General features: G+C 31.2%; 4 protein-coding genes across 4 annotated transcripts; 2 read left to right on the forward strand and 2 right to left on the reverse strand.

The window, feature by feature from the left end:
• Positions 1-285: 285 nt before the first annotated feature.
• RPL23A (60S ribosomal protein uL14) lies at positions 286-953 on the reverse strand (the record flags this gene model as incomplete). Its single annotated transcript, XM_004180024.1, has 2 exons — positions 286-657; positions 912-953. 2 exons carry the CDS (start codon positions 951-953, stop codon positions 286-288), a joined length of 414 nt encoding a protein of 137 aa, XP_004180072.1.
• A 973-nt stretch (positions 954-1,926) lies between these two features.
• On the forward strand, positions 1,927-2,808 carry SLX8 (SUMO-targeted ubiquitin ligase complex subunit SLX8; the record flags this gene model as incomplete). The annotated part of the gene is made up of 1 exon (XM_004180025.1): positions 1,927-2,808. One exon carries the CDS (start codon positions 1,927-1,929, stop codon positions 2,806-2,808), a length of 882 nt encoding a protein of 293 aa, XP_004180073.1.
• An 884-nt stretch (positions 2,809-3,692) lies between these two features.
• On the forward strand, positions 3,693-6,710 carry TBLA0D00450 (uncharacterized protein; the record flags this gene model as incomplete). The annotated part of the gene is made up of 1 exon (XM_004180026.1): positions 3,693-6,710. One exon carries the CDS (start codon positions 3,693-3,695, stop codon positions 6,708-6,710), a length of 3,018 nt encoding a protein of 1,005 aa, XP_004180074.1.
• A 1,284-nt stretch (positions 6,711-7,994) lies between these two features.
• Positions 7,995-10,502, reverse strand: CDC27 (anaphase promoting complex subunit CDC27; the record flags this gene model as incomplete). Its single annotated transcript, XM_004180027.1, has 1 exon — positions 7,995-10,502. One exon carries the CDS (start codon positions 10,500-10,502, stop codon positions 7,995-7,997), a length of 2,508 nt encoding a protein of 835 aa, XP_004180075.1.
• Positions 10,503-11,687: the final 1,185 nt, after the last annotated feature.

Consider the following 11,687-nt stretch of genomic DNA (forward strand, 5'->3'; position numbering starts at 1 on the left):
TCGATCTTATTATAAACTACTCCTGAGATTTACTTGAGATAAAAAATTTAGTAAACGTAAACTAGCCGCTAAAGCATATGATGCGATGATGCACAAACAATTATGTATTATTTTGAAGCTGTTAGTTTGCAATAGTACTAGCACTAAGCCTTATTCACTAACCTTCATTTTACGGTGTTAGATTAATTAAATAGCTTGTCAGTTACCCAGTTAATGAAAAACTTTTAATGTTAAGTTATATGAAAAATTATAAGAATAATGATAATAAGTAATTATATTATTTATTTAAACAACAACACCAGAGTTAGAAGCAACTCTTGGCCACAAATCGGCACATTCTTTACCGACTGGACCAGTGATGGCGGAACCTTTCATTTCACCCTTTGGGTTGGCAATAACACCAGCATTATCTTCGAAGTATAAATAAACACCATCTTTTCTTCTCCAAGACTTAGCTTGACGAACAACAATAGCTGGCATAACCTTCTTTCTTAATTCTGGCTTACCTTTCTTAACGGTAGCCATGACCATATCACCTAAAGAGGCGGCTGGTAATCTGTTCAATCTAGAACCAGAACCTTTAACGGCGATAATGTATAAATTTCTAGCACCAGAATTGTCAGCACAATTCATGATGGCACCAGTTGGCAAACCTAACTGAATAAAAAAAATGTTCAATGAAATATGAATCACAAGATTTCATAATTTCACTCAATATTTCACTGTTAGTAAAAAAATTATTCTAATAGAGAATATCTGAAGTGAAGCATATCGATAGAAGAGCAGGAATACAAAATATTTTATCCTACGGCAATGTTATATGGCTATTTCAAAATGTACAATATAATCCTAAATCTAATCTAATTAATCCTTCATTCCAGTTAATCTTAAAATATATTGCTTGAACATACAGAAATTCTGAATTTAGTACCTTGAGCACCGTTACCCGACATTTTTAATGGTTTATGGTATTGTTGTTGTGGATAATTTCAAAAATTTTGAAAATAATCTAGAACAAAATTTATATATAAAATATTTAACTAATAATAGAAGTTAACAATACTATTAATTGGAACAAGGTTTTCAAGTGAAATTTTCAAATAATTTTATTGAAAGAAAAATGGTAGTAAATTAAGCTAGCTTTCTGATTCACAGAGGGCATTCCATGAAAACTGGAAAAAAAGCGTTTTGCACGTGACATGCCAGTTTCAGATTATGTTGCGTCGTTTGAAGGCTAGGAGTAGAAAGTGAGGATAAAAAAAATAGGAAATACAAGACGGAAAGAAAAACCACAAAAGTCCACAAGTTGAGAAATTTTGTGGTGTGTGGATGGAAGCAGGGAACAAAATACAAAATACCGAGAATGTAAAAGTCCGAAAAATTAAGAAAAATAAAATAATAATAAAAAAACACTGAATTATAAGAGACTACGAAGTTTGAAAGTTGAGAATGAAACAAATTGTAAGATAGAAGACAAATTTAGTTCCTCAATACCTGTAAATTAAGGTAGGGAGCCTGCTAATACTAATATTATGTATAGGTCATATGAAGCATATATTTTTCGTAAAATATCTGTATTTGGTAGCTTCCTTTCACGGCACTCAGAACTCGAAGCGGCATTATAAATAATAAATCATTCCGAAGGACATGTATACAAATTCTTCTTACTAAAACAAGATTAAAACAGATATCTTGAAACTCTTAGCAACAGGATAAAAAAAACACGTAGCTTTAATTATCTATATTTAGCTTTAAATATAGTCTATAGCTGAAACAGTGGCTCAGTGTTTTTTAGATCTATAAACTGATTCATATATAAAATCGGATCAAGTTAAATTATATGTGTGAAAATAATACGCAATTATGTCGCATGATGATAACAGTGATTACAACAATGAAGGAAATTCGGGGACGATAGGCCATACCATGAATTTTTCTGGTTCTACAGATGATAATAACTATTTTAGTTCTGACTTAGGAGGTACAAATAGTACCTATTCGCCTTATAATGAGGAGGAGAATACCGATGATGAGGAACCACAAAGAAAGAGGCGGCGTTACAACGTTATTCGTGACAGTGATGATAGTAATAACAGTGATGATAGTGATGACAGTGATGATAGTATTATTCAAGATGCTTACCAGCCAATAACTATCGTATCAACTCAGTCTGCTGCGGAAAATGAAAGACAGTCATCAGTACAAAGAATTGATTCAAATGACAACGAATATGATGGCGAATTAGATATAGTCAGCGAACGTGATTTAGCAGAAGAAGAAGGTCAACAGATTCTTAACTTATTAACTACTGAAGAGCAAGGTCAAGATAATTCAAATGCGTCATCTTCTGAAGTGCCAACGCTAACTGACCGCCATCAAACGGAATACAGCAACTTTCATCCACATCATGATGATGAAAGTGGTGATAGTGATGTAATTTCAGTAGGAGATGTGGTTGAAATTCTAGATGATGATCCAGAGGAATCCTCTATCTTTAGTGGAACGAATGTACCAAATGCCAACGGCTCCAACGCTACCTCAAGCAGAACACAGCTAGCCGCCCACAAACCAGCTATCTCACGTCCCTGCACTGAATATAAGTGTCCCATCTGCCTGGAACCTCCAGAAACCTCAGTGGTAACGCCCTGTGGTCACGTGTTCTGTGCAGGCTGTGCATTTCAGATGTTGAACCAATCCAGGGCCAGAACTAGGCATGGCCATTGTGCACTATGTAGAAATAACGTCAACCTCCAGAGTTTGCGACTTATGGTATTACGCAAGATACCACGTAAGATCCAGCATACATAGACATGCTTTTATTACTACATGTATCGACTTATAGCCGCTTGCTTCTTCTTAGCTCCGTTACATATTTCCGTTCTCCGTGATCACTCCTTATTTCCGTGGTTGGACTCGGCTCAAAAGCATCGCGCTGTGTACCCAAACAAGTAGTGAAATTTCACTTCCGAATCCGTGCTTGCAATTTTATTGGAATTTATTACCAATTGCTCTTTCTGTTCTTCCATCTTTAGGGCCGATGGCAAAATCTGGCTACTATACTCAGGCAACCTCAACTGTGTATTAAAGTGTTTCGGTAGCGTGTAGGGTGATATTATCAGGAGCTTTGATAAATTGCTGCATTTATTTATTCAATAAACATTTCGTTAATCAAGCTAAGAAAGGCGGAGGTAATAAACGAATATCCAAACTAGCTCGTATTTCTAAAGAATTCGAATTCTTTTGTAAGCCTAGTAACTTTGCGGATTGATTTTTATCCTATTATTTTAGAGTTCTTTTCAAAATTAAAGAAATTATTCACCTATACGGTAAAAGACTAAAATCTATTGTATTTCAACAAGGGTTTGCCGACTACTGTATTGTGGGCTATTCCGATTAACATCATCTCTTTAATATTTGTCAATAGTTTTTATTATCTGTCTTTTATTTATTTATTTATCCTTTTTTTTCATTACAACTAGTCCACTTATTTTGGTTTAATTACATTGTTTGTTTGGTTTTTGATTTTTGTTTTTGACTATTTGTTTGTCTCACTCACATACTTGAATAAATAAGAATAATAAAATATAACATTTAACAAAAAATAGGAATAATATAATATTCATAACTATTCCGGGGTTAGCTCGCCTGTGTTCTATACGACTGATAAATAATATAAAACTAATATCTACATAATGGCTACCAATGTTTTTGCTAATAGCCAGGATGGTGATAAAAATGCACCAACAAAAACTTTCCCCCTATACATGGCAGTAGCTGAATATCAAAAGAGAATGGATGATGAATTAAATATGATGCCAGGGGATAAAATCCAGGTCCTAAATGATGACTCCCTTTACAACGATGGTTGGTATTTAGGGATAAATCTGACAACCAACGAGAAGGGATTATATCCTTTAAATTTTACTCAAGCCATTCAATTGCCAGATTCAATAATGGACCCTAATAATAATATTACAAGGAAGTCCTCCAAGCGTGAAAGTGCCATATATCAATCATCTTCAAACGTTGAGTCACTGTCTCCACCACAAACGTCTTATGCAAACGCACCCCATTTGGATAATACAATGGATGATATCGATAACGCGTTAAAGGAATTAAATTTGGGATTAGCTGATAATAATTCGGGTATTGATAATAATTCTTTTGTGATACCAAACTTAACTAGAAACTCTTCAAAAACAGAAAGTTTAGATTTCATTTATAATAATAACACAAATTCATATTCAAATTCCAATGCTTATAGTAATAGTAATAATAATAATAACAGTAATAGCAATAATGCAACAAAGACTTTTGATATTAATGATATAAGAAATTGGTCACCACAAAAAATCTATGATTTTTTGATCTATAAAAAATTTGATAAATCAACTGCCATGCATTTTCTGGACCATAAAATCAATGGTGAAATTTTCATAGAATTAACTTTATCACATTTAAAAGAATTAGATATTGATTCTTTTGGAGTTAGATATCAACTACACAAGGAAATTCAAAATATTAATAACAAATTGAATAAAACTTTTAATTATGCTGATAATAATAACCCTTCATCTTTGCAATCACCTATAATGGTAAATACTAATTCAAATACTAATTCAAATTCAAATTCAAATTCAAATTCAAATTCAAATCTTAATATACAAAAACGTTTGAATAGACCAAACTCGGTCTACATGGATGATAACAACAATAATAACAATCCATTGTTTGAATCTCCAAGAAAGGCTCCAAAACCTCCCAATTTTCCTTCCCCTATTCCTAATAATTCATCTCTAAATCGGTTGGTATTAGATAATGATACTTACATGAATCATCAAAGCCCTCAAAATTATAGAAATTCAAATTCAAATTCTCCTGTCTATTCTCATAATAAATCAGCCTCTCTAAATAACAATAATTTTAATAATTATAACTCCTCAAACGCAAATTTTAACGCTTATAATCCAGCTTCGCCATCCTCTTCAACAACTAATTCAATCTATAATAATAGCAATCATAGCAATAATCAATCTCAGAATTTCACCAATCTACGTTCTCCTTCTAATATCCGTTCGAATAATTTCAATCGTCAATCAACAGTTTCAAATTCATCTAATAATTATCGCACTCAAAGTAATAATAATTTATCTTCTACTTCACCACCTAATCATTTAAGTCCCACTGTTACTAATCAAAATCAAAATCAAAATGTTAATTCAAATTTCCATTCACGTACTTCCAGTTATAACAATAATAGCGCAACTAACATTAATAGTAATAATAATATGATTAATAACTCCCGTTCTACTTCTTATCCTACGCGGAACTCTAGTATTAATAATAAACGTAATCCAATAGTTACTACACAAGTTACAACGATCACAACTAATGCTCCAGTCAATAACAATATTAATAACAATAATAGCCAATTCGATTCAAATAGTAATATCAGGCCAAGCAAGAGAGCTCATGGTCATAGAAAAACAAATTCTGTTATTATTCAAAATGAAAACTCCCCAGCTAATTCGGCCGATGTCTTAAGGTCTAAGAGTACTTCAAAGACAAATCCAAGCAATAGACTATCAAGACTGTTTTCATTTACTAACCCATTAACATCACCCAAGAAAAATGGAGATGACCTTTCGCCTTCTAAGACACTAACTTCTACGGATACCCATACCACAAACGGGACAGCTGCAAAAAATAGCCATACTTCACATGGGCATTCTCATTCAACGAGTACTTCGAGAAATGTTAGCACTTCTAATAAAAGTTCCAGAACTCCAAGCTCTTCTAATATTAATATGGATAAAAAACTTAAACCGCTCCCCGTAAGGCCATCTAAAAAAATGGCTAAATTACCCATAGATGGTGTTAGAAGTGTATTTCTAGATGAAGCCATTTCAACAGCAGATTGTCACGGTTGGATGAGTATGAAACGTGGTGAAAATGGTTCTTGGTTTACTGCTTATTTTCTTTTCCAAGGTAATAGACTATCTTATTATAAACCAAGTGAGGATGAAAACAAAGAAAAAAATGTCATTGATATTACTAATCATAGAGTAGAGAGAATTAGTAGCAATTCGAAATTCATGTCCCTCTATACGTCTGCAACAGGTAGAGGTTCCTATTGCTTCAAATTATACATAAATAACAACGTTAATTACTTTGCAGTGGACACAAAGGAAGATTTAAATGAATGGCTAAGAGTTTTATTGAAATCGAGTATTTCATTGGACCATAGTGCACCTGTTATGAGCACATATTCAACTACTGTTCTTTCGCTAGAAACCGCTAGAGAAATGCTAGAAGTGGCGAGGAAAGAGTCAATGCAGCATGTGAACCAAACGAACTATAATCCAAACCCAGCACCAGTTTCTACAAATAATGCACCTGCCCAACTTCAACAGTCCGCTCCATTACCTACTAACCGTCAATGGGAGGACGATCCAAACATTAATTTAAATAATTCTAACCGTATTACTGAAAGCCAAAGACAAAGTAATGATATTTACACAAATGAGTTTACTGATTATCAGGATCAAAGCAATAACAACAATGATCAAAATATGCTAAATGACGTTTATAGTAACAATTATAACAAGTATAACAATGTGGTTAAACCAGTTCCTCATATAAATGATAATAGTAGCAATGGGAGAAATGCTAGTATTAGTTCTTCAACTTACACAAATTCTTTTATATAATGAAATTCTAATTACATAAGATGTTTTGTCTGATTTTTCGCTTTTTTCGTTTCTTTTATTGTATTTCTTCAACAAATATTTTTTTTTATTAAATAAATTAGTATTTATAAACAATATATTTTAATATATCTAACTAACCTTACTTGTATGACTATATAGTGAATATTAAGATCAATCTTCAGATTTTCATACACAATTTTACTGATAAGTCTCTAGGATCCAAATTACAACGTTAAATTCGGTAAGAAAAAGAGAAAAATGAAAAAAAAAAAGCGATTTTATAGATATATTGATGGTGAGAGAGTATGAGGAAGATATGCAATACTACTTTTCCCCGTTCCAGAAAGAAAGATTTTTGCAGACGATCAATGGGTATCTTAATAGGGCTGATAATCGAGCAACTACCGGAAGTCAGAGGTACACTATTAAATATAGATAAGTGGAAACTTTAATAATATATTATAATTGGGACTTAATTGCACAGCACATTCTTAAAAATATCCTCATCTTTCTACGTACTATATAAAGATCTGTTATATTATTAAAAAACAGATATGATTTATACACTAAGGAAGGCGAGTAATAAAAAAATAACCCTTACTAAGTAATTATCTTTTACACAATAAATTTTAAGTGTTTACGTTATGTCTGAATTTTTTATCCCTCTCTTTAGTTGATAAAAAAACTGCTATTATCTGACTTATCATTATCACGTCTTTGTGACACATTAATCAATATGGAAAATATTCAAACGAGTTTTAAAAATCATCTTTAAAATTACATAAGTATAATATATACTATTAACACCCACGCCTGCTACCAAGTTTAGACTTACTTGTTATTTAAGTTATCTTCAGTTTGCCTTCACACTTTCTAGTATCTTCTCTAGAAGAACGAAGATATTCTTAATAAAATTGTAAAACAAAAAAATAACTCTTCCATTATTTCCTATTAAGTTATTAAAAAATCATTGTTATATCTAGCGATTTACGTACTATTCTGTCTTGTATTAATTTTATAATTATTTTCTAAATAAGCTTTGTTTGGGTAAAAAACTTAAATTTCAGGTTGAAAATTGTTTCTCTGCAAATCTAATTAATTTATATACGAAAAAACAAAAAAAGTAGTAAATAAACTTTTAAAAAAACAAAGGTATAGATAAAAACTTTAATGGATTTCGTTACACAAATATAAATATATTGCAAATGTTCTTGATACATATAAGCATATATAATACTCTAATCTATCTAATTGTTTAAAGAATATACTTTTCAAGAGCGTATATTATTTGTCCGTTGATTTTGCAAACGCATCCATGATTACTTGACTTCCCTTGGGATCTAAATTCATTGCAATGGTATATTCTTTAACAGAATCTTTCTTTCTTCCCATCATTTGGTACAATTGGCCTAATAGGAAGTGAGGTGTAACTTCTTCAGGTGCCATCTCAATAACTTGCTCAAGTATCTCTAATGCTAAGTTATATCGTGACATAGAATATAATAGTTTTGCCAATTTAAACTTAGCAAATGAGGAATTAGGTTGTAAATTACATGCTAGTTCATAATAGTTCAACGCTTTTTCATTAAAATTTAATTTTTCTAGAGCAGAACCACAACAGCATAATAAAATAGCGTTTGATGGGTTGATCATTTTTGCCTTTTCGAAATATAATAAAGCTTGATCATATTGCCCTAATCTCATACAACATGTACCTAAACCGTAATATGCATTATAATGATTTGGATCACATGCAATTGCCTTACGATAACAATTCTTTGCTGTGTCAAAGGCATCGATTGATGCTTGTTCATGACCTTCTAAAGTATAAGCATAAGTAAATCTTGGATTAATAGTGGTAGCCTTTTTAAGATATTTAATTGCTTTATCATGATCATTAATTAAGGAAAAATAATTACCGATAAAACACCAAGATATTGAATTATTTGGATAATTATCTATTAAAGTCTTTGAGATTTGTGAAAGATTAATTTTATCCTTTAAATGCCATAATACAGTTGAGAATATTTCAAAATCTTTTAGTCGTGTTGGCTGTAAATCATATAATTTTTTAAAATAATTAATCGATAGTTTATAATTAACTATTTCAAATTGTAACTTTCCCATTGTTGCCAAGCACCAAGGCATATTATCTCTTAAACTTGATGGAATTATATCATATAATATACGAATAGCTTTATATGAATCAAAATTTGTAGAGTAAACTAAAATTTTACAAAAATTAATAATCAGGTCAGGGAAGGCATTTTTTGTTGAGGCTTGTGTCTGTGAATCAATAATAGAATTTTTATCTTTAAATGATGAATCTATAAAATATTTCGAATTTAACTTGGGATATAATGAATTTGATGTAGGAGAGAGCCTAAAATGATTATTATGGAATTCAAAAAGATTTGACTTACCATAATCTGATATATGATCTTGAGGGTGCAAATCATGACTTGTTTGAAAATTATTTTGATTGCTTGCAGTCATATCGTTGAATAAGACAGTTGTGTGTATAGGAGTTGGAGTAGTAGTAATTTGATGATTTTGGGTTTTAGTTTTATTATTTTTAATAGTGGTTCCAATATGAGAACGATCACTAGTGTTTGGATTTGCTAATGTTTGTACTATTATTATTTTTTGTAAATATTCAAACTTGTAGTATAAGTATTTTGTATGAATAGAATATGAATTTAATAATGATTGAAAATCGTTTAAGTCAATTGGAGCCTTAATATCACATAAAGAAGTAAATGATTCCCATAAATATGGGAATTCAACCAAAGAGTTTGAAAAATATTTTATTGAATCATCGGAATTTGATGAAGATGAAGATGATAAAGAGATTGATAGTTTGCCCAGAATTAGATTAATAGTGGAGTGATTTGGCCAAAATGTTAAATTTGTCAAATAAGAATCATCAATAACGGAGTTCAAAATAAAATTTGGATACTGATTTGAATTATCACCATGTGCATCATTAACATTAACATTGATATTATTATTAACATTGATATTATTATTATTATTATTATTATTATTATTATTATTATTATTATTATTTTTATTACCGTTATTACTATTGTTTAAGCTTTGATGTTGAGAATCTGTATTTGAATTTGAATCTATATTATAAAGGTTATTCAGATCTGATTGAATTTGATTTGACAGTCTTATAGATCGATTAAAGCTTCGTTGCAATGCTGAAAAAGCCTCTTTAAAATATTTAGAAAGTTTTAACGATGCCTTAGCTTGAATGAAAGATATGCCCAAATTATTAAAATGAAATGCCTTTTCAGCAATTGCATATGCTGTATGAAAATCTTCAATCAAATATGCAGAGAGACAGTACAAATAGTTGGATATTTCATTATATTTCAATAAACTGTCGATATTTTTGTTGGTATTAATATTACTCTCACTATTCTTATCATTGATCCTATTATTATAGCCGTTATCGTTATTTTTATTGTTGTTCCTATGGCGACTCCTAAGGTCATTATGATGAAGTGCCATACTATGATTTGCAAAAGTAGATAAATTCGAATTTGAATTTGATGATACATAAAGTGTAGACTTTAAACTAGTAGTTGTGAGAGTGAAAAACAACTCCGAATAGAAATATGCTGACTCAAAATTCATTTGAGAGATACACTCCTGTATAAGCTCTTGAAGCACTCGATACTGTGATTCATTCGATATAGATGTTTGGAAATTATTGTTGATATCATTGTTAAAGGAACCCGAATGGCTATAAAAGTTGGTCGAGTTTGGAGGATGTAACATAAAGTGAAAAATATAATATGTGCTTTTATTTTATTTTGTGCTTATTTATTTATTTTTTTATTGGCTAAACTATCCAAAATAATAGATGGTGCTTTTATTAAACTTAAAGTTTTATTTGTTTACTATTATCGTGCAATTGCTAATTCAAATTTCGCTTCTCAAAAAGATGCGATAAATTCACAAAACAAAGAACTTACTTATTACTATAACTACAAACAACATCTCCTAGGCAAAAATATAAAGATATACTCTTAGCAACTAAGCATTTAACTAAATAACATATTGCAAAGTACTTCTTGTGGTACAAGTACATTTTTTTCCTCCTCCACAAACGTATCAGTAGTTTTACGGGATTTCTCGGAGCTATTTCCCGGTAAAAGTCGGGCTCGAGAAAGAAAAATGGTGAAATTGAAAAAAATATGAGCATCATATAGAAATCTACATTAGATGTATTAAGGAGAAATTTCAAGACCAAAAACAAAAAAAACGATTAAAAAATAGACTAAAATCTTAGTAGCCTCCAAGCCAGATATGCAATAATCATATAGCAGAAATCATTTCATTTAGATTAAGGGTTAGATAAGCTGTAAACTTCCCTATGCCCATTTTCTGCAAATCATTTCCTGAAAAAAAGACAAGTAATGCCATGCATTGTATGCGATTCCTGTCCAAGATCCAGCTTTAAGTGGAGACATTACAGTATGCAAACTTATTAGCTAATCAGCCACTGAGAGCCATTTACTTCAAAAGAAAAAGGATCGTTTTTCAAAACCAGAAGTAGAACATTCCTAGACAAATTACGGCGCTAGCATTCGGGTAGGCGTGGGCCGTAATTTTTTTTCATTGCGGGTAGGTGTGGGTTGCACTTAATTTGGACTGAGAGGGTAGACCACCGTTACTTAATAGAGATTTTTTTACACCGAGAAAAATTTGTCGATAGCGTAAAAGATCAACACTAGGCAATTTGGGTAAGTGGATTGTAGTAGGAACTATAGTGACTAGGAGAGTGACTGTAGTTGTTACAGAAGGTACTGCCCTGAGGCTACCAAAATAGGCAAGTTTGGTTTGGAAAAACTATCTGCCACTAAGTTGTACTCGTCGTGCAAAGATTCAGATCTTGATAAAGACCTTGTTTAGTAAAGATTAGTATGCTACAGACCGAAATGTTGCGTTCTCCGGCTCCTA

Source organism: Henningerozyma blattae, chromosome 4, assembly GCF_000315915.1.
Source record: "Henningerozyma blattae CBS 6284 chromosome 4, complete genome".
NCBI lineage: Eukaryota > Fungi > Ascomycota > Saccharomycetes > Saccharomycetales > Saccharomycetaceae > Henningerozyma > Henningerozyma blattae.